Here is a 24,339-nt window from a genome sequence, read left to right as displayed (position 1 = left end):
GGTGCGGATTGGCAGCCACGCTTCAGTCAGTCTGCCCCAGGACAGCTGTGGATACAGATGTAGTTTACCACCACCAGAGGGAGGATGTGAGAGTGAATGAATAATGGATCCACTGTGTGCGCTTTGAGTATGTGTTCATAGAAAAGCGCTGTATAAATCTAATCAATTATTATTATTATTCAATTCTTTCTCCCATCTTTTTTTAATATAATCTCTTGAGTTTCCTTTGCTTTTAACAGGCCTTGATAGAGCTTAGAAATAATACTTACATTGTTTAGAATAAGATTTTTCTTGCACTTTAATCTGTTGCTGCCTTGATCATTGAATTTCACCGTTGTGGCATCAATAAAGTCTAATCTACTCTAATAATGTAGGGTTAGCCTCATTTTTCATTTTCATTTTAAAGATTCTTTGTTTGATTTTCAGTGACATTCACTATCAGGGACCCAAACAAGTCCCTTCTTTTATCTTGAGATTAAAAGTGTATTTTCCATCATTGACCTGAATTTAGCAGTACAGACTAATTCTGTTAAAATGGACCCCCCCCCCCAGCCTAATGAAATATTTACAGTTTGAAAATATAAGATTATTACTGAGGGGCATATTGGAAGTATTTGATCAAACATGGCAACCGTTCATGGACGTCTTTGATGCTGCAGCTTGATCTGATTCAGACAGTGATGTGATGTCCTCTTGTTGATGTTTGCTGTTATTGATTTGTGAATGTGTTTTGTAAAAAAAAAAAAAAAAAAGCTGAGTGAAGAGATTTGGCAAAAGAAGAAAAAGTACATAAATATTCACTATATGACTGACATTTGAGTCATAGTCACATATTAAACAGTCGTACATGCATGACCGTCTTTGACATTTCCTGTTGGTGAAAAAGCCAAAAATGACTCGTCAGTCCAAAATGCACAATTATTCTCCTTTTATTGCACCATTTCTAACCATATAGCCGTTATATAGGATTGTATCGCTTCCTGCTGTAAATACATACAGTAAAGTCTCATTTTTAAAAAAAGAAGAAAAGAAAGAATAAACACATTGAATAACATGCAAAGCAAATCCTATAGAAAACCCTCTGGAAGGACAGTCTGAGCACAGACACAGAAAGAGGCACTGACAGAATGAATGAAACACATCAACCACAAGAGCTGTGACAATCAAAGACTAACGTTTTATCTTTCACATCTATATCCTCTGTACTTGGCTCTGTTGCATAATAATGAGATTACATCGGTTAATTTAGCCAGAAAAATGATAGCGTTTCCTTTTGTACTGTGGTTGAAAAGCCTTCTTAGTATTTATATTTATATCTCACTATGTTCATACTTTTATAAACCTGGTACAAAGTAAGGCAGCATATATCATGTCTGGACTAAATATGTGTATTCGTACACAAACGTTAACTTAAGAAACAGATTAAAATACCCTTATGATGTGATGAACAGAATATTTGTCTTATTCAAGTAGTGTGAAAGGTCAACGCAACAAGTTTAATCGTTGCCAAACATCCTGCTGGGTTTTCACATTGAATGTTTATGTTGACAACAATGAAATGAAGCTAACACATTAGCATTGTCTCCCACTGTAGCGTAGCCTACCATTGTCAAAGTAAATTAAATAACAAAGTAACCAACATTTCAGCAGTTGTAAAAGCTGTTTTCTAACATAAGGGATAAGATTATGTTGTTGTTTAGCTCTGGGACGCTAATTTAATAGTGTAGTTAGCATCTAGCATCTATTAGCATAAACTATACAGGTAGTTGTCAAGGGAAGAAACATGCTAAACATGTAGCATATTTGGATTTGTTGCTAGAATATATTTTGTAAGTTTCAGTTCCACTTAGAAACATAAACAGTTGAAAATTCTGTTGTTTTCACCATTATGAAAATTCCAATTTGCATTTAATATATTTAGTACCATTAGCTTGAATTAGCACCATCCTTGAATTTTAGTAATTTCAGCTAAACTTCCCAATTTTTTCCTTAGATTAGAATTAGCAACACTAGCCAAACACTTCTAACTTCATCCTTATGTTACACATCTTTTAGGAATATTAACCTAAAACTCCTCGCTATGTAAATTACTCAGCATTAGCCAAATGTTGCTAAGTTCATCCTTGAATTAGCACGACACTCATGGGGCTTCATTAGTTTCATTGTCACAACTCTTAATGGTATACGACTCTGTTCTTCAATACATTTGACTTCAGCGACTAAGACAAACTCTTTATTATTTATTACACAAATAAAGTTGTTCTGTAGTTTTCGATTACATAAAATTACACCCAAACAATTGTAGGCACTAACAACACACAAGAAAAAATAAAAATAAAAAGACACATATAGCAATACACATATAGAATTTGGTCTTTAGGTTGATACATTCATTGAAGGGAGAAGGATAATTATTATCAACGCTGCTTTTATTCAGTAAAACGAGTTGCAGTGACTTCTGAATAAGAGTCAATGGGAAAGTGGGTCCTTCTCCCAAAAGGAAGTTACGAGGCCATAAACCGACTCTGCTGCTGTTTTTTTTTTTTTTTTAAATTCATAAGGTGGATTCTGAACATCAGTGGTTATGGTTCATCTGTAGCTCTAACATTTCTGACGTCACCTGTCCGGACTCATTTTACATGATTTTTGGACATTAAAACATTTCCATCCACCCACCTCTTGTCATTGCATCTTCATTTTTGTAAATTTAGTGTTTACACATAAAAACTAATCTGAGCAATCGCAGAAAAAACAGTCTTTTATAAATCTTAAAAATATTTGATTTTCAGCAATGGCAGATTGTAAATTGTGCTTTTTTAAAACTCTATCAGTACATAAGCGAATATTATTTATTCTTGTTTGTTATAAAGTATGGAATTCAGTTAATAGAATAAACATAATAAACATCTAGTGTTAGTTAATGTGTATTCAACTAAAACCTTAAGAGCCGGGATGTTAGCATACTACATTTTTTTCCTTGATTTTCAGACAAAGTGATTTAGGAGTTTCAGTGTTATGGACGTTCTGGATTCTTTATTAAAGCTGCATCAAACTATTTTTGACCACAAGGTGGCAGCAGAACAGTGGACACTGTGGTAGAACTGACTTCGCTTTTTATTAGATGGTGTTTATGTCAACATGGTGAATCTAAGACCAGTACTTTTGGATTTAAATTCTATTTTGAGCCTCACCACTTCGCAAGAAACATGTCTCATTAGTTGGTAGTTTAATGCGTTCCAAAAACTAGACAAAAAAAATCAAGGATTAAGTTCGAAGGCCAGAAATCTATTAGCAATAATCAGCTAAATAATAGGAAAATTAGAAATGGTTAAATTTAGCAGAAACATCAGTTGACTTGAATGGAATCATGAAAATTAGGGCATTTACATCTGTAGATCCTTCAGAATTTTAAGCTGAATTTAATTTTCAAGAACTTACTTTGTGGGACTACAACTAGCTTTACTTATTCTTTAGCAAAAATAAGATCGAGGGTTATAGGAAAATTGCAAATGGTTAAATTTAGCAGAAACATCTTGAATAGAATTATGAAAATTAGAGCATTTTAATCCTTAGATCATTTAGAATTTAAAGTTGAATTTAATTTTCATGAACTTTTTTGTGTGACTACTACTAGCCTTTTATCAAAAATAAGCTAATAGCTCCTAGGAAAATTGGAAATGGTTAAATTTAGCATAAACATCAGTTGACTTGAATGTAATCATGAAAATTCAGGCATTTACATCTGTAGATCCTTCGGAATTTTAAGCTGAATTCAACTTTCATTAACTTATTTTGTGGAACTACTACTAGCTTTACTTAAATAAAACCTTCTTGTGTGATCAGGCTTTAAAAGACTATTTTCTTATTGTGTTCTTCAGTACAACAACCCCTTTCAACTGTTCAAATGTTAGTTCAATCTACGTATTGTTGGTTATTGCAGCTTTAATTGAAAAACATACAAAATGTCCTCAAAGTTGGAAGATAAGTTTCAAAACAGCTCTGTTTTTCTTCAAACAGTCTGCTCTACATGAACACACTGACAAAACCACAACTTGACAGCACAAATTCTTTCATATTGCTGCTAAATATGTGCGTTTACAGCCGTGTGGGTTTCTTTTGAAAAACTGTGCAGAATGTGTACACCGTTTCTAAGTTAAGGCTGCGATTGCACATCTGTGTGCATGTACGACTGATTATTAAGAAAAATCTAAAAGGCAAAGTAAAAGAAAATCTAAAGCGTATATACAGTGTGTTATACTCGCCATCTCCCTGCTGTAGATGATTGCACTCACCAGAGTTTCTTCATCTGTGTTCTGTCCATACTTCAACAGTCAGTAATCATGATTCATAAAATATATATATATATATATATATACATAAAATATATTAGTAAACGAATATCTTGTAATGGGTTCAAACTTTGAAAGGAAATGTGCACTGCTTCAGTTTAAGGCTAAGATTTGTTTATAAGAATGGTCAGCTTTTACACAAATTGAGGCGGGTTCAAACTGAGAAATGAAACATGACTGGAGATGATGGACGTGAAAATGGAGTATTTGTGTCAGGAATGTGCCAAATACTGCCTTGGCTTTTGCCCCTTCACTTTGTGCTTTACTGATGCCATGTATACACATAACTAGGTATCTGGAAAACTGATATTTTCTCATGTGTTTTTCCTTTCATTCACATGAAAACTCTGGTTTAGTTCAATGAAAATGACTATTTCTGTAAAACTCGAGCCAAAGTGGAGATTTTGGAAAACTTGGAATATCCCAGTATTCAACAAAAAATGCATCTTTATCATGTGTTTATCCTAAGCCTGACCCTATGATGGCGCTCTACGGCATATTTATGCAAGAAAACCTTTCTGAAAACAATCATGTACAGTGTTATTATTGAATACAGGTGGATCCACTTCTATAAATACCAGGCTACTTGTATACATAACCGGAAAAAGGACAGCAGTCAAACTGCTGTAGGAGGAGCCAAATGTCATGGGCGAACGTGGAGGTTTTGCTCTGGTTTCCTTCAACAAAAAGCCAGTGGGATTTTTTTTTTTTTGCTGGATTTGGGTTCATTTCATTAAAAAAGCTCCATAATAAAGAAGAGGTTATGATACTTGCACAGAATCCCATAGAAAACAACTTTAATAGTAGCATTAAGTAGTGAGCTATGGCTAACGTTGGCTAGTGAGCCTTAAGGCGAAGATGCACCAAATCAACTGCTGACTGTCGCCAGAAAAGGTAGTCAGACTGATCAGTCACCTCCCGTCTCCCTGACATAGTTAAAAAAGTGCAAAGAACACACCAAATCCACGACCGACTTGAGAATATGTTCTGCATTTGCACGACATGTAATGTCTCCATAACAGCAGGTGGCGCTAATCTGTATTGTGGACTAAAAAAAAATTTAAAAACTAGAAATGAAGGAACATCTCTCGAGACCACAGGTGTCAAACATGTGGCCTGGGGGCCAAAACCGGCCCGCTAAAGGTTCATATCCGGCCCGCAGGATGAATTTGCAAACTGCAAGTTAGGGCATCAAACTCAAAAATAATATCATAATGACAACACCAGTTTTTTCTCTTTGATTTAGTGCAAAAAAACATTAAATTATGAAAATGTTTACATTAACAAACTATCCTGTAACAATAAAATGTGAATAACCTGAACAAATATGAACAACCTGAAATTTCTGAAGTAAATTAAGTGTAATTTTAACAATTTTCTGCCTGTTACTAAATGTTTTGTGCCTTTTCAGATCTGATCTGTAATGCACATGTATATGAATATAAATGATAAATCAAGGTAGAATATTGGTAAAATTGTACTTATGTTTCTTTACAAATTAAATTTTTCTCAGGTTATTCACATCCTTTTTGTTTGGATAGTTTGTAAACGCAAATATTGGCATAATTTAATGTCATTTTTTGTACTAAAACCATTTGGAGTTGTCATTATTTATTGGCTATCATGCTATTATTTGACTGGTCCGGCCCACTTCAGATTAAATTGGGCTGAATGTGTCCCCTGGAAGAAAATGAGTTTGACACCCTTGCTCTTGACCAAAACACAGAGCTCGCTGCTGTCAGTCATTGTCAGCAGAGAGAGCTGAGTTGTCAAGACGGATAGCTGCTGTACTCGTTGAATGGATGGCTAGTATTAAGAAGATACTAGTGTTATCAGCTGTCGAGCTTCTTCTTGTGGAAGAAAAAAGATTCCAGTCTTCTCGTTCACTGATTCGCTAGTGGAGAGCTATCCCTCCACCAGTCAGACTAGTCAGACTGAATGACTGGGTAGTGGCCGATTACACATGTTGAATTGGTTGAAAAGAATGGCATTAACGATGGCCAATCGCATGGAACACACCAAACAGACTCATGTCACCGACCTCACCAGACTGCCCAACAGCGTCCGACTGCCGAAAATCGGGTTGGTGTGTCTTCGCCTTAATTAGTCAGCGAGACAGAGGAGAATTTATATTCAAGTTATTATGAAAACCTTCTTGTGAGAAAACATTTGTTCCCAGAGCCCCAAAAAGCATTTCCTATTTCATGCCAAGTGGTTAATAACAAAAAAGTGGCTAATCCTCCATGTCATTAGCACCATACGATAGGAATTCTATACTAAAAAAAGAAAGATGTGTTTTCTTTTCTATCTTCACCTTTTATATATAGTAAATACAATGATAATATTTACTTTCAGTACCAGAAATTTACACTCAGTTTTGGTGGAAGGAGGTAGCTGTATTTTTGAAACACATACAGAGTAAACCAGGAACTGAAAAGTATGTCAGTAAAACAAAACAAAAACCAAACTCTGATCCAGCTGCGAATAGTGAGTACAGTCTTGCCAACTATTTTTATAGAAGCTAAAGCACGCTCCAAGAGTCACTAGATAATGTCACATAATAATTAGCATGTTTATGATGTGCAGATATTTACAGGGTTGAAATTGTGTTTTTGCAAAAAATTAACAGTCAGTAGTTTCTTCATTTCTACTTAAAAACAAAACAAAACAAAACTTCTGGTTTCTAAACGAATTTAAAATACTACACTGAGCTCTGTCCATTTACAGTCTATGGTTGAAATCTGCGCAAAAACCGTTCATGAGGCTAAACCTAGCAACAAAACTGCTAAGATGGCACCAATGCTTATAAGAGCTCAATATAGCAAAACTATAAAAACAGACGAGTGAGTAGAAGTTGATGTTTAATGCCCTCGACAACCTGTTAACAAATGCCTTTAAAAGATACAAAAAAGCCTCAAAATCAATAAGTGAGGTATTTAATTGCATATTTTATGATGTGCAGAAAAAAACAAAAAAGTCCTAACGTTGAGCGAACCCAAAACCCTTCGACCCCATTGACTTCAAGGGGAAGGAAACCAGAAAATCCCAAATGTTGACTTGTTTTGGGTGATTTCAGGATCTACTGAACAGTTCCAGTTGATTTCATTAACTCTCGTTGTCTCTGACTGAACAAACCTCCAGTCTGACCATGAAACATGTTCAGCCTTGTGTTCAATTACACTGTTTCTACATAAAATCCAAAAGAATGTTCCTACATATTCACATCTTTCTGTCTCTTTTTGCATACTTTGAAGAAATATTCTGTCTTTCCTTTGCCATAATTCCTGTTAATTTTGGTTTGCACATAAAGTTAATAGCTATTATCTATGAGGCTAATATTTGGCATCGACTGAAACTCTGCATCCAGCTGTAAAATCTGGATTTCAGATGAATGTGAAGTGGAAGCCCAGGCCTGTTTGGAAAGAAGCTTCAAATAATCTCAGCAACACAAATAAATACAAGAAACACATATGATGTCGTATAATAGCAATAAGGAATAAGAGTCCAGGTGAATTAAAAACAACAACAAACCTAAGCTTCTTCATTAATAATCCAGCAGAATTCTGGTTTTTCAGACATGTCCTGTTGTTTCCAGCTGCAGGTGTGGTTGTTTGGAGTATTATGGGGTGCTAACGGGGGATCCTTTGAGGCTGCTGAGAGCTGCATGGATCCTGAAGTGCAGCCTGGACTCCATGGAATAGTCCTTGTAGTTGGTCCTGATGGAGAACACAACGAAACCGTCAGATCAATGGATAAATGCATTTAATTAAAAAAAAAAAAAAACAAACATAAAACTATCATTCCTTATGCTCATTTTCTCCCAAATCTGTTACTATCCCCTGCAAGAGTTAATTCTTTTTCATGAGACCAGATCTGTTTGTAGGCTTGAGTACGTCATCCAGCCTTTAGGAAATACCAAAGTATTTCTCAATTGAAACGTCTGGTTCGACAGTGAAACAACTGGTGCGTCAGCGCTGTTGAAGGAGTGGAGTTGAGGTAATGCTGAAACGCTGTACAAATAAAAAAAAGACAAAACATGGGCATGTTCTGGTGGTACAAATATCTAAAAGTTATAGAACAGTTTAAAAAAGTGTAAAAACTAAATTGATATGATATATATTGATGTTTAGAACCTATATGGACAAAAATATTGGGACACATTGAATTCAGGTGTTTCTTTTCAAACAGGGTTTGGGATACAAAAGATGTTTATTAACTATATGGACATAATTATTGGGACACATTAGGGCTGCACGATTAATCGATTTTAAATCGAAATCGGATTTTTTAATTAGGACGATTTTTAAAAAAGGGAAATCGTAAAATCGATTTCATCTCTCTCGTGCCTGCGGGCCGTGCGCTTGCGGGCTCCCGTAGGCTCCTCCTCCTATCAGTGACAGCGGTCTGTCACAGAACTCCGTGTAATGACCGGACTTTAAATGTGTTCATGAGCCCGCAGTACTTATACCAATGTAAGCCGTGGCTTCACGCACGGATCCCGCAACTGAAATAGAACTGCATGCGGATCACTCATCTTCCGTTGTCCCGGATCCGTACCGTACTGTCTTCTTCTGATCCGGGTCCGGGTCTCGGGTCATCAGCCTCAGCAGAGGAGCCCACACAGCCCCCTGCCCACACACATCCACCAGCTCCAGGGATAGAATCCCTCCAGTGTGTCCTGGGTCAGTCTGTTCCACGCACGGATCCCTCAGTTTAAATAGAACCGCATGTGGATCACTTATATTAACCTGGTCCACGCACGCACGCACGCACGACTGATGCCTGTCACTGACTTACATTGGTATCACTTCTGTGGGCCCAGATACCCAGGAAAAAATAAATAAATAAATAAAATTAAAAAAAACAACAACAACAACAACACACATATATATATTTTTAAAAAATTTAAATAATTAATTTAGTCCTCTTACTTGCTAAATTTTTCATTCACAAATGTAAGTTCTGTTACACAAAACCAAATATTATTTATTTTTTGAAAGATGTTGAACTTTATTTAAAGCTGTTAGATAAATCTGGAAACAAAAAGGCTATAAAAAACATAAGTATTTGCTCTGATTTGGACATTGTATTATAGTGTATTCCCCCTTGCAAACTTATGTTATTTTCTTGTTGCATACATTGTTTGTATACTCTATTTCAGTCAATAAAGATTTAATTAAGAAAAAATAAACTTCTGTGGGTTCATCACGTGATACCATCACAGATTTGAGGTCAGAGCAGTGCCTTGCATTGTTGGCTGCTCACGAAAACGACATGCTGACTTCTGTTGTCTTTTGTAGTTTTACCCAAAAATCTAAATCAAAATTGAAAATCGAGTTTTTAGAGGAAAAAAATCGGGATTTTTTTTCTGCCAAAATCGTGCAGCCCTAGGACACATCATTTCTACAGCCGTGAGATGTCCTGTTCATGAGGAGTTGAGAGGAGGATTTGTCTTCCTCAGTGAGATGTGAACAAAGTAGATGGTTAGTTGTGGTAGAAAATTATTATTTACAGTCAGAGCAGGAAAAATATTTTAGAAATTTAGAGGAAGAACAGTTAAAAATCATAGCCATGGATAAAAAAATTAAATAAATCAATGGTAAGAGAAATTAAGTAAAAACCATCTCTAAGGCATTTTGGAAACAAAGATAACAATTTAAACAAAACCAGTGATATTTATCCTAATATAAAACTATATTCTGACATGCGTCATTATTGTTTTGTCCCAGACCCCTGTTAGAAAAGAAACACCTGAATTCAACATGTTCACATACTTTTGCCTGTATAGTGTATGAACCTGCAAAATTTTTGAAGTAATAAAATCAGTAATTTGTTGTGTTAAATATCTGAATTTCAAATGAAGCCAAACATGTAACCACTAGGTGTCGTACTTCTGCTCAGCTTAGTAGAAGAAATGAGACTACCAAAGCTCATGACTGAGACTGTAGGCCATATTGGTAGCGATAATGCCCACATAAACTGGTTCAACACCTGCTGGTAAACTCTTAGTAAAGAGGGCTGGTTATCTGAGACTAAAGCAGCATCGTAAGCAGGTGTAGTTTTAGTCTCATGTCACCTCAAAAAGCTGGATTTAGCTCCATGACACCTTCGGCATCAGGTCGCCTATCATAACGACACGTCAGTTTGGTCCATTTGATCAAATCACATTGAACTGAGCTTCAACACCAGAAACCCAGAAAGAACTGCAGGGGTTTCCAGGTTAACAAAAGCCATTTAAATGTTTGGTTTAATCTAATATTCCTATGAAATGAAACACAAACAGCCAGTTTGGTTACAGCCCTGATTCATAAATACTAAGCAGAAAACACCACTGGTAACAACCAACCAGGTGTTAACCAACAGGTAACAACCAACAGTAATAATATGCAATAAACCACATATTTTTCATTTTATTATATTTTAGAAAACTATCTTGAAGTGGGTTTAACATATAAAGTTGACTTACTTGGCATTTTCGATGTACGTCGCCGCCTTGGTGAAATCTCCCTGCTGTTTATAGAGCAGACCCAACTCATAGAGAGTGAAGGGAATCAGGTAGTGGTCGTACCGGATTCTCCTCTCACTGACACCATGGAAACAGACACAACACTGGGTTTTACCTCTGTTTACAGGACAAGCAGGAACAGTATGTGTGTCCATGTTTGAGTGTGTGTGTTCTACCTGGATAGGACCTGTGTGAAGCAGAGCTCGGCCTGTAGTAACCTGCCCAGGTGTTTCAGACAGAGGCCCTTCAACATCTGGACCAGACAGCTGTCGTCTGGGTGGAACTCTGACGGGTCTGAACAGTCAGATTAAACTGGTTAACCCTGTAAAACCTGACCCATCAAAAACTAGCCACAAAATTCAAATTTTTACCAAAACATTATGTTTATGATACATTTTTGTATCAGGTTTGATATATTGGGTGTTTTATAAAGTACCTTACACACCTGCAGTATCAAATATGATACACACATTTTTAACACAATTTAACTGTACAATAAAGAATCAATTATCAAGTAGCTATGCATTGTTTCAGTACATGAAGTACTTTTTTTTTTTTTTTAAATGAACAACATTAAAGTTCTTCTTAACGTAACTTTTTGAGAATTACCAAACACTTGACTGCAAAATGTGCGTCGATGACTTAACGACAGCAGCCATATTGAAAAAGGGCAAAAAAAAGCCCTTCCACTGGCTGCAGGGGTATGATAATCCACCAGGGGGCACAAAACACATATTGCGTCAGAAACAACAGGTTTTTAAGGTAAGGTCTCAGAACTTGGTGTAGCAAATACAATACAAATGGATTTATAGGGTTGAGAACTTTTCATCAACAGAGCCCAGACTTAACATCAGCTGGACAACACTAATCTACCTGTATTTACTTCAAAACAAAAACAAAAAATAGGACCATTGCCCCTGTATGTCAGCGTCATGTTCTACGTGAATCAATCCCCAGTTGAATTTGTGAGGTTGTCAGGTTCTGTTCTATGTTCCAGTCCTGTGGTCTGGATGCAGGAGATGAATCTCCCAGTAGAAGTGGGTGGTACTTCTACTGGAGGAGAACTCAACTAATTCAATCAAAGTCCATATTAGACTTCTACCAGTGCTCAATAGGAACTATATTGATATCTGTAACCATTTACATGTTATTAACCATTGAAATATGAACCATTATAAGTAAAAGCACAGTTTGAATGTTCCAGAAATTAATCAAAAATTCAAATAACAAAATTTCTCAAAACTGTGAACAGATTTTGTAGACAGTTTCCCAAAGGAAGATACATATAAGATTTGAAATTAATCTGAGCAGTAGCTTTGGAGAAGATTGTTGAAATGCAGACATTTGTGCCCTTGAGTTTGACCCTTCAAGGTCACTCAAGGTCAAAGATCAAGCCATATGGACCAATATAAGTTAAAGCAAATTTTTAATATTTCCAAAATTTGAAAGTCAAAATTTGCCAAAACTGTGAGCAAACTCTGAAAACATTGTCCCAAGAAAGCTACATAAAATTTTGAAATTAATCCGACCAGTAGTTTCGGAGAAGATTACTGAAATGTGGACACTGATCACATTCGAGGTCAAAGGTCATGGACTTAAATGAAAGTCCATATATGACTTCTATCAATGATCAATAATATACTGATATCTGTAACCATTAACATGTTCATAAACCATCAAAATATGAACCATCATAAGTAAAGTTACATTTTATAGATTCCAAAAATTCAAAAATCAACATTTCTCAAAAGTGTGATCAAACTTTGTAGAATCCAACCAATAGCAGGTGTGCTACAAAAAACCAGACATAACGTGACTTTTATTTTGTTAACGTGTACATTATTTACTATCATCTACGTGTATTCACTCACTGGGGTCATTGCGGAGCTGCTCCTCTGCCGTTTCTATGGTAACCAGCAGGGCTTCAGTAGAGTCGGCTCTTTTCCCGACGATGGTGAACCCGTTCCAAACGTACATCATCTCCTACAAAGACATGAAAAGTCACGGATATGTCCTGTTTGATCAGGTCACATGGTTGTGGTTCGTACAGACTGAAACTCTACCAGCGCAGGGACGACCAGGAGGACGGGGTTCGCAGCTTTGTATCGTCTCGACTTCCTCACTGCAAATTTCTCCGTTGGGATGGATTTCCCTGCCAGACGCTGCTTCAGACCCTCCACCTGCCTGGAAACACAGACGCAGGTTTATTATTCAGTACTTTTGTGGAAAACTGTCTGACCTGCAATGATGTACAGCGAACCCTTAGGTCGTCCTCAGGCACTTTTGCACTTTTTTTTTTTCGAACATTTTTTTTAAAATTTTCATCATGCATCTCCAAAAGTACAACACAAAAAAGAAAGAAAGTCACATTTTATGATACAAGGTTCTGTGACATACAAAGTATAAATCCCCCCCAATCCAATGGTGACCCCCATACCAACCCAACCTGGATCTTAAAATACGAAAACCACTAATAAAAACAAATACACATGTATAGATGAAAATGAATATAATTTACAGATATAAACAGATCAGGATAGTCAATGACAATTACGCTGCACTCTTTCTTTAACCATAATGTAAACACCATCCCACATTCTGCCTGCATGCATCCAGGCCACTGACCTCTCCATCATAACTATAGCTAGAAAATAACTGATCCATTGTTATTTCTGTACATTTTTATGATTTTTTTTTATTTCAATTTGGCTTTGTTGCAGCTTTTGGCATCAAATTTGGCAAGAACTTAGATTTTCAGTTATATTTTTGAAATCCAGTGTCTTTTACTCTTACATGTGTTTTATACTCCCATGATACATTCTGCACCCTCTGGTTACCTTAAGAGCAAAAACGTACACGCACAAAAAAACTGCAGTTTTTTCATGCATCAGCCTACAATGGGAAAAGGGTTGAAACTGGTGGAATACAGTAAAGGCTTTGTTAGAATAACTGTAAATAAGTTATCACATTCATGCCATACTTATGATGTTATTATATGCTATGTTGAATGAGGGCAAAGTGCTCTTAGAGTTCTTTTACAGGCTTTGCAGAAGTGAAACTAATCACACCCATGTAACTAGGGAACACCCAAATGAAATAAATGAGGAGACCAAGGGCAGGACCCTCAGAGTGAGTTGGGACATTGTAACTGAGCAGTGTTCTGTCAACTACTCTCCTCGCGAGCAAGAGATGTTTGAGATGAGATACTTGACTCCTGTGTGTTCTTGTGTCTTTCTTTTGAACCTGACAGGCTTTTTCAGGATTCTATCTTTTAAACAATGAAGACAAGGGTGTCCTATGTTTTTCCTCATAAATAAATTATTAATTAGAATTTACCAACACATTTTAAAAAGCATTTCTTAAGTTTCATCTTTACCTCTGCCAAGGTTATGTTTTTGCTGGCGCTGGTTCTGTCTGTCTGTCTGTATGCAAGATAACTCCAAAAGTTATGGACGGATTTGGATGAAAATTTCAGGAAATGTTGATACTGGCACAAGGAACAAATGATTAAATTTTGGTGATGATCGGGGGGCCACTGATCTGCCTTGGCGGAGGTCTGCGCTCTCCGAGTGCTTTTCTAGTTTTAGGTATATTTTCTCCACATTTTAGTAGAGTTCAAATAAAGATAAAAATCCCAGATGATTAGACTAAGTTAAGCTGTAAAAAGGGGGGACATCCTAACTTGTTGCTCCCTCGCTGAATCAATATCGTGTTCATCCACGGCACTCGTGCTACAGTGCATCAGCGGAGCTCATATACTGTAGTGTGAAGTGTACACATCCGCAAATCTGCGGTGCATGTTAACGTGGGTCTAAAGAAAAGAAAAACTTTACCCAAATAAATAGTAACATTTTTAAATGCAAGTAAAAATATATTCTATTGAATGGATTGAATTTTATTGATACAAACATTGCATGCATCTCAATATCATTCCAAAATTTTCATTCACTCGCAGCTTTTCTACCAGTGCGTTCAGATTGTGCACACACGTGTCGGTGTATCGGTACGCATCAGATCATCTACAAAACTGCAGGTCTCCTGGTGCACGCTGCATGTTTTCTGCTGTGTCCAGATAATCTGCACTACTGTACCTCACTAACAAGAGCTGCTTGCAACCAGGGAAACTGTTCATATTCATCTTCACTGGAATCAACTTTTCTCTGTTTTGTGCTGCATGACCACCTGCCCACGCCCCAGTGTCTCTCCAGGTGTTTGTACTAATACTTAAGGGTTAACTGTGTCTACTGCATATGTGAACTAATGCTGTGGAATGTGTGGGTGGAGCCTTAATTTTTAAAATGTTTCTAATTTTATGAACGCTGGTACTTTACTTCTTACCCAGGGACAACAGTTGAAAAATAGCTTTTGCTAATACTGGCACATTTACAGAAAAGTTCATTAATGTGTACTGTCCCTACTAAACACACAAACAAACAAACAAATAAATAAATAAATCTTCCCATCCCTAATCCACTCTGGGACATTCAGATCCTCCTCCCCTCCTCTAAACCTGACTTTGAGGTGCTTTTCCAGTCATTTCGTTTAGACTTTCATACCTGAACAGTTCTACGACGTCCTCTCCGGTCTTCTTCACTTCCTCCTCAGTCATCATACTGAGGATGGCTGCCTTCTGGTAAACGTAGATGGCCTGGACACAGACACAGAAGCACAACAGTGAAGTGTCTGAAGAACTAAAACAACATTCTAAAACAGGAATAGAGTGACTGAGCCTATACCATCCTAAACACCAGACTAATCCCAGAGGTTCGGTGCCTGTTACCTTGGACCAGCGGCTCTCTTTGCACAGCAGGTCTGCGTAGCGGTACGCCTCAGTCCACTCCTGCTGGTACGAGTGGGTCCACATCAGCTCCCAGTAACACAGATGGTGGATCTGCTTCCACTCCTGCTGACTGCCGATGCACTCCTCGTACCGGGCCCGGGCCTGGAGAACCACCACAACATAAGGCTCCAACTTTTAACCCATAAAGACCCAGTTCTACTTTTATGGGACCTTTATTTAGTGATTTATCATAATTTATTATATTATTGCCTGTATTTTCCATGTTTTCAGTGAAAATCAGATGTTTTCCTACATTTAATTCAGTGATCATGAAGATGTTCATAAAACATCCTACAGCTGTCTCACTGCTGAACTCTGCCCCATGACTCCCATGACCCCCCAACCCCCGTACACACACATACCCACCAACCACCCAACAACCCACCACCCCCTTCTCTGTGGATAATGTACATTCTGTACATATATGCTGTAATCATCCCATTTGCACTACTGTATATAATAGACATTCAAGTAGATGTATACTATAGCATTCATACCACACGTCCTGTACACACTGTATAATATGTATAACACACTATCATATGCTATTTTAAGATGTAATATTAAATATTTAATCACTGCTAAGCACTTCTGGTTAGATGCAAACTGCATTTTGTTGCTTTGTACTTGTGACATGTGCAATGACAATAAAGTTGAATCTAATCTAATCTAATCTAATCTAATCTAATCTAAAAACTCAGATTAAAGTTGAGGGTCATCATATCTGAAATGTTGCACCATGTAGGACTGTTGTAAATATTCTGTCTAAATGGTTTGTAATTGGTTTTATTCCACTGACTATCCAACACGTATGCGTGACCTTTTGACCTTCTGACCTTTTCAAAGTTTCCTCGCAGTGTCGCGATTCGAGCCGAGTAGAACAGAATAATGGAACCCTGAAAGACAAAACAGAGGAATGTTTATGCAAGTGAATACACTTCATTTGAATTTCATTTTCAATTCAAGTACATTTTCCTACAGTTGATTTCTGACTGATTTTTTAATTCGTTTTGCACTATTTTCACCACGATTATTAAATAATAATTCCAATGTCCCTGTATCTCAGTGTCATGTTCTATCAAGTTGAATGTGTGAGGTTGTCATGTTCTGTTCTATGTTAGACTCCTGTGGTCTGGATGCAGATCAATCTAACAATAGAAGTGGGTGGTTCTTTCACTGGAGGAGAACTCAGCTCATTCAATCAAAGTCCAAATATGACTTCTGTCAGTGATCAATAGGAACTATATTGATATCTGTAACCATTTATATGTTATAAACCATCAAAATATGGACAACACTGGAAAAAAATCTAAATCTTACTGAGTGTATTTTTCTCATTTCTGAAAATCTTGAAATTTCTTGAAAATCTTATTTCAAGAAATCTTACCAAGATAATTTTCACTTGTTCCATTGGCAGAATTTTTTGCTTAATTCAAGCAAATAAATCTGCCGATGGAACAAGTGAAAATTATCTTGGTAAGATTTCTTGAAATAAGATTTTCAAGATCTATTGTCTAAAAATAAGTTCTTATATCTCACTGAAAAGTTACTCTTCAGGTGATTATGTCTTAGTTTAAGTGTGATGAGATATTTGGACTAGAAATGAGAAAAATACACTTGGTAAGATTTTGATTTTTGCAGTGCATTATACGTAAAGGCAAATTTTTAATATTTAAGAAATTCATGAAAAATTAAAAAATGAAAATTTCTCAAAACTGTGAACAAAGAAAATACACATAAAATGTGACATGAATCCAACCAGTAGTTTTGTAAGTGGCCTTCATTATGGTCCACTGAGCTGGAGTGGACTTACTTTGGGGTACTTGTGTTGGTACGGCTCCAGCAGAGCTTCAGCCTCCACCAGGTTCCCTTCACCGGTTCCTGATGAAACACAAAACCAGTACTGGACCATTTTCAGGATTTAACATGATAAACAGAATCTGAGGATTTTAATGCCCAGTGTCTGTTAATAATTCCCAAAATGCTGAAGGTAATTATGACACATGCATGGTGGTTTGTACCGAGTATGAGCGACACATATGTGTTGTAGAAGAGCAGCGTGAGGGCGCAGAGGATGGACCGCAGGCTGTGACTGGAGGCGCCTTCTCTGAGCTGAGACAGTCCAAACTCCTGCACAGTAAAACCAAACACGCACCGAAATCAGACGAATACGACAGCGTCTAGTTTGACTCAGAGATACAGAAGAAAACACACATCCCACTCACTCTGTTTCCTGAGAATCCGATAAACTCCAACAACCGCAGAATCCTCTGAGGCAGCAGAGACAACATCTGAAAAAGATTCAACCACGTCACATTCATGGAATAAACCACAGGTGTCAAACATACGGCCCGTGGATCAAAACCGGCCCGCCAAAGGTTTCAACCAGGTCCGTGGATGAACCTGTGAAGTACTCAAACTCAGTTTAATTCAGGTTCCATATTCAGCCCAATATGATCTCCAGTGGGTCAGAGCAGTAAAAGAATAACATAAATAATGACAACGTGTCAATGTATCCTCAGAATCACTTCCTATAATGTGCAGTAATCCATCAAATGTGAATTATGTGCAATAAGTCCTGCAAGAATCTTCTGTCCTGCAATAACAATGCAAAATTTATTCAATATTTATCAAAAATAAATGCACTATTTCTATATAGACTTGGTACACAGGTACTCATACTGTTTATGTACATATACATACATATACATACTGTTTCTGTAGGAAATACATACTGTTAATATTGTTAATATTTTTCAAAGATATACATATTGTCACATACTATTAATGATGTAAATTTGTGCCTATTCATATTTCTCTCTATTCTTATCTTATTTTGTAAACTATAAAATATATGTTCTATTGTCTTAGATTATTTTTAGCAATTTTTTATTTGCTCTATTCTTATTTTCTGTTGAAATGGTGTTTTGTTAACATCTCTATTCTATTCTATTCTATTCTATTCTATTCTATTCTATTCTATTCTATTCTATCTGTATTCTATTCCAACATTTTAACAACATAAAGCGTGTTAAACTAACTAAATCCAATCCAACTTTATTTCTAAAGCAACAATACAGTTGGTCAAAGTGCTGAACACAAATAAACACCTAAAAGAGTTATTAAACACATAAAACCAAATATAAAACTAAAGCAAAACAGTTAAAAAAAAGCAAAAAAAACCCCCAAAACCATAAAACCATAAAACACATAAAAAAACAACAACTGTAAAATGTAAATGTTTTGTGCATTTGTAGATCCACTGCGATTTGAAATACAGATGTTGAGGCATAATATTGCTACAATTCTTCAATTTTTTCTGAGTAAATTTCCAGTTGTACATGATTAAAAAAGGTGAACAACACGCACATCCAAAATTAGAGGTGTGCTGGATCCCAAAAACAGTAGAACGTGAGAAAAAATAAAGGAAGGTCCGCACAACCAGTGAGCTCCCAGTGAGCTCCTTCAGTTGTACATGATTGTCAGGTTATTCTCCTTTTTTTTATTAAAGGATAGTTGCAAAATTTACAGTGTAATTTTACATTTTTGCACTAAAATAAAGACAACAGTTTGGAGTTGTCATTATTTATTAGCTATTATAGAATTATTTTACTTGAGATCGTTTTGTGTAATTGCTGCCTGAACCAAAATGAGTCTGACATCTGTGGAATAAACTATTACAATATCATCCATCATAATCACCAACAAATACAGCTATTGTTTGATCCATTTTCACTTTCACCAAATAAAGACAGAACTTATTTTAACCTTCCGGTATCCAGGTGAGCATATTATGCACACTTTGCCTTTCATGTTACAAAAGGTTATATTATTTTTCACAATTTATTCTTGGTCAGAATTCAAAAGTTGTTCATTTTTGTGTGGTTTTTTAAAATTCTGACTCAGCCCCTAAAATCAGCACATTCTAAACAATGGAAAATGACTACACTAACACCCTTTTACAGAGTGAGAAAAAAATGCACACAAAAAGTAACAATGCATATTAACCGATGTTGCTGTTAATCACTGACATATGCCAGGCTGCAAAAATTGAAAAATAAGTAATCCAATATTTATGTAGTATTTAGAAAACAAACAAACATCAAAACATATGGTTTGTTTACATTACAAACATGGCTTTTAAATGGTTGAAAATATGACAATTATTGAGTATTTGGTATTTTTGTTAATGGCACAAATTGATGAAATACAAAAAAATGTTTAAAAAAGTTAAAAACTATGAAAAACTGTGTGATTATGTGCTTTTAATTGTTATGAAGGGTCTCTATGGGTGGGATACCGAAGGGTTAAAGGTGAACACATCGAACACTCACCAAGTTAAAGGATCCAATGCCCAGCTTGACCCCGCCCTCAAACTGTCTGAATGAATCCGATTGGCCTGCGAGGTCCTGAGTGACATTCATCACATTCTGACAGTCCCTATTGGACAAGAAGAAGTGCAACATCACACCCATGATCAGGACAGACAGACAGACAGACAGACGTCACAACTTAAAATACATGTAAAAAACAAAACAAACAAATGCACATTGAACTGTACGAGTCTTAAGCCTTATATGTACAGGATTAATATAATATATGAGCCTCTGGTCATTTGTATTGATTAAAGTGGTCGTCTGTACAACACAGAGAACGTTACATTTCCATTTGTCCTTATCTTATCTTATCTCATCTTATCTTACACATTGGAGTAATTGTGAAGACAGCCCTACTTTACTATATTTTGAGATCAATGACTTTAAAAGTACAAATGGTTTTCCTATTATGACAGACAGACAGATAGACAGACAGACAGACAGACAGACAGATAAATGACGGTCGCTGCTTTAATCCAGTATTGTTCTGATATTTGTGACATATCACTCACTTATAGATTTGGTAGCTGGTTCGAATCTTGATGCCTCCTTTGATGAAACTGATCATGTTCTCATCCTGAAACAAAACCAGTGCATCACTTTTATCATGTTTTATTCAGTAAATACCAACAGTTTATTCAGATAATGGACCTTTGGAGACGGGACGGATTATTTGAAGAAATAAAGTCACAATTTGTGTTTTCAAGATTCAAATTCAGGGTCCTTTTTTTCCTTTCACCTTTGTTTTCTTTTTTTGGGCAGCAAACTGCAGATTCTTTTCATGTTCATGAACACATGAGAATATGTGGATTGTTGGTGGGTGGGGGGTAGAGGTTAAAGGTCATTATGTATATGTATATTATATGTATTTCTTTTGTACTTGAAAACTCTCAGTAAAATATATTAAAAACAAATTCATTCAGTCACTTCACTAGATGCACAGGACATACAAAGAACTGAGATGCAGTTTCTCACCTTGTGATAAAAAAGAGGTAAAAACAGGACAAGAATAAATAATAGGTATGAAGGATAAACTATAATAGAATATAAAGTGTATGCATTAATCTGTTTATAATGGCAGTGTTAGTGTAATACAGTATAATGGATCAAAACAGCAGCAGATATGAGTATAGTGCAATGTTTGTGATGAGGTAATTTTCTTTTTAATTATGGCATTTGATGATTAAAAATCTGCCTTCTCTTTGTGTGTTTGCTTTTTGTTTTTTTTTAATATGGAAGGAAAACGTCATTTCGTGCTGATTTTTTTGTGTTTTTCTCATGTGAATCTGCAGCTGACGGTGGATCTGAGTGTCAGGTTCAGAACTGAATAATAAATGATCCTGTAACTCTATAATGAAGCTGCTGTGACCTCTGAAACTTCACCTCCTCCCAACTGTTTACAAAAGGGGCTTTTCACATGCATTATGGGAAATGTAGGCTGGCATCAGGGAGTGCTTCTGACCTGGACGAAGGTGAGCGTGGCTTTCTGCAGGAGGCACTCGGCGTAGCAGATCTCTGCATGCATCTCCTCTACAGACACAAAGAAAACAGCATAATATTATTATTACTGTTATTACTGTCTGTGAGACCTCAGCTGTCAATCAAAGTGTGTTAGGGCGGGACATGTGTGTACCTTCCTGCAGGTTGGACTGTTTGCTGATCAGACTGGACAGAGATCCAACCATCGAGTTTCTCTTCCTGAACCTGCAGAGACACAAACGTCACATCCTTCTAGTTATTATGAGGTAATTATAAAGTGTTTGTATGTCAGCGTCATGTTCCATGAATAATCAATAACCAGTTGAATGTGTGAGCTTGTCAGGTTCTGTTCTATGTTCCAGTCCTGTGGTCTGGATACACATCAATCTAACAATAGAAGTGGGCGGGACTTTCACTGGAGAAGAACTCAACTCATTCAATCAAAGTCCATATATGACTTCTATCAGTGATCAATAGGAACTATATTGATATCTGTAAACATTTACACGTTATAAACCATCAAAATATGGATAATGTGAAGGAAAGGCACATCTGCGATATTTCAAAAATCCAAATTTGTCAAAAGCGTGAACATACTTTGCAGACACTGTCCCAAGGAAACAACATAAAAAATATGAAATTAATCTGACCAGTAGTTTAGGAATGGAGACATTGGTGACCTTGAGTTTGACCCTTCAAGGTCACTCAAGGTCAAAGGTCATGGACCCAAATGAAAGTCCATATATGACTTCCTATCAGTGATCAATAGGAACTATATTGATATCTGTAACCATGTACATGTAATAAACCATCAGAATATGAACCATTAGAAGGACAGGCAAATTTTTTTATATTTAAAAAATTTCTCAAAGTTTTTAAAATCTAAATTTCTCAAAACTGTGAACAAACTTTGTACACTTTGTCCCAAAGAAGGTAAAATCTGAAATGAATCTGACCAGTAGTATCTATCTATCTATCTATCTATCTATCTATCTATCTATCTATCTATCTATCTATCTATCTATCTATCTATCTATCTATCTATCTATCTATCTATCTATCTATCTATTGTGTTGGTGTGTTGCCTTCGATATTCTGGAGTATTCTGTTTAAATTTGTGGTTTCTCTTTGCCTTCGGTTCACCTTTATATTTTGTTCCTGTTCATGTTCAAAATAACATTTATCATTATCATTAACAACTTACAATGAAGTTGGTCAGTCAAAACAATTCTTTACATTTTTCTCAATCCAATAAAAGCCCAAACAGTTCAAGTAATCATATATTATAGTTTTTACTGTATCCTCAAAAAAGTCTTTTCTGGATACGGAGTTTGTACATTCACTCTAACAGAAGTATTAAGTGCCACATTAGTTCCCACATACTGTATATATGTCACATGGAATAATAATAATAATAATAATAATAATAATAATAATAATAATAATAATAATGATGTCAGACCATGTAGATGTGATCCAAAATATTTAAAGTGTTTACATTATTCACTTGCCATCGTCTAAAATTAAACTGTTCATGTGCAGACGGACCCACCTCTGACAGGTGTGTAACGCCTCCTTGATGGTTGCCATGGCAGTCTGGATGTCTCTTTGCTCGAAGGTCATGGTCGCCTGCATCACCAAGATGCTGCTGTAACCCAAGGCATGGTACATACTGTCCCTCCACCTACACAACACACACAGTTACTGACAGCTCCGGTAAACACTGAAGAGGAGGAGGCAGACTTTGGACTTGTACTGTCCTACGCCTCAGTCAGTAGGACGGAGATTTAACAACTGAGGCTTTATACAGTACTTCAGGTGAGTGTCTGGACCTTAAACTCTGCCATAAACAGGTCAAAAAGGACTCCTGCTGAAATCTAAGTGTTTTTTATGACACTTTTGTCATTTTGTCATGCTAGAAATGATCACTTGTTTTATATATTCATACACAAAAAAAAAGATTTCATGTTTGAAACATTTACTTATTTTTCCACATTTTTGAGTTTAAAATTTTTTTTTTTGACAATTTAAAAGATAAAGTCTATATTGTTAAACTCATAACATAGTTGCTTTAAGGGGTCATATTTAGCTAAACCCACTTTTATTAGTCTTTGGTTCATTTATTTGTGTATTTGGACCCTAACAGTTCATACAGTTTGAATTTGAACCCTCCAGGTGCTGCAAAACTATCTGTATATTCATTTTGGCAAAAATCCAGTGGATTTCTACAACCTGTTGCTGTTTAATTTGTTATGTTTTATAACTAGTTACGTCACGACATTTGCACATATAAGGTCAAAACTTCCGACAAACATTCCTCTGAGTACGACATAGTTTGTCGTCAGCGGCGGTTGCGGTCCAGACTGAAAATATGTCCAAACTTCGAGCCCATCACCTAACGGGTCAGGGACGGGGGTTGAACGGGAGTTGAATTAATGAAGGATTCAGACCCAAGCAGAGCATTTACAGTTTATGGAGACCAAGGTTGTAATAGTTTTGGATTTTTCATCATAGTTTAGTTTTATTTAGTTTTGACTTGTTTTTCTCTAATTCAGTTAGTTTTCATTAGTTTTTAGAGCAGGTTTGCCAGTTTTTATTAGTTTTTGTTATTTTCTAAATGCTTAGTTTTAGTTTAGTTTTAGTATTAATTTTAGTTTTGTCGTATCTTTTCTCTTCTCTTCTCCGTCGTATTCAAATAAATCCCAGACAGGACTCTGCTGCTTTCTCCCAACTTTAGTCTCCATGTTTCCAGGTAGAGTGGGGACCAGAAGACGACTAAACGACAAGTGA

The 24,339-nt window shown here is 36.2% G+C and overlaps 1 protein-coding gene across 1 annotated transcript in view; it reads right to left on the bottom strand.

The window, feature by feature from the left end:
* Positions 1 to 6,451: 6,451 nt before the first annotated feature.
* Positions 6,452 to 24,339, bottom strand: part of ttc39b (tetratricopeptide repeat domain 39B) — a 39,249-nt gene continuing 21,361 nt past the window's right edge. The window contains exons 4-19 of the mRNA XM_030162375.1: positions 23,102 to 23,233; positions 21,704 to 21,774; positions 21,533 to 21,600; positions 20,583 to 20,647; positions 20,029 to 20,134; positions 17,920 to 17,985; positions 17,716 to 17,824; positions 17,508 to 17,575; positions 16,531 to 16,590; positions 15,635 to 15,796; positions 15,411 to 15,502; positions 12,918 to 13,038; positions 12,726 to 12,837; positions 11,031 to 11,148; positions 10,816 to 10,932; positions 6,452 to 8,065 (exon numbers count right to left, since the gene is read on the bottom strand). Coding sequence (XP_030018235.1) covers positions 7,969 to 8,065; positions 10,816 to 10,932; positions 11,031 to 11,148; positions 12,726 to 12,837; positions 12,918 to 13,038; positions 15,411 to 15,502; positions 15,635 to 15,796; positions 16,531 to 16,590; positions 17,508 to 17,575; positions 17,716 to 17,824; positions 17,920 to 17,985; positions 20,029 to 20,134; positions 20,583 to 20,647; positions 21,533 to 21,600; positions 21,704 to 21,774; positions 23,102 to 23,233 — 1,564 coding nt within the window. The 3' untranslated portion in view covers positions 6,452 to 7,968. The remainder of the gene's footprint in view (positions 8,066 to 10,815; positions 10,933 to 11,030; positions 11,149 to 12,725; positions 12,838 to 12,917; positions 13,039 to 15,410; positions 15,503 to 15,634; positions 15,797 to 16,530; positions 16,591 to 17,507; positions 17,576 to 17,715; positions 17,825 to 17,919; positions 17,986 to 20,028; positions 20,135 to 20,582; positions 20,648 to 21,532; positions 21,601 to 21,703; positions 21,775 to 23,101; positions 23,234 to 24,339) is intronic.

This window comes from Sphaeramia orbicularis, chromosome 18, assembly GCF_902148855.1.
Source record: "Sphaeramia orbicularis chromosome 18, fSphaOr1.1, whole genome shotgun sequence".
Classification (NCBI taxonomy): domain Eukaryota; kingdom Metazoa; phylum Chordata; class Actinopteri; order Kurtiformes; family Apogonidae; genus Sphaeramia; species Sphaeramia orbicularis.
Note: the sequence above shows the minus strand (reverse complement) of the source record. Positions and strands in the feature narration are given on the sequence as shown.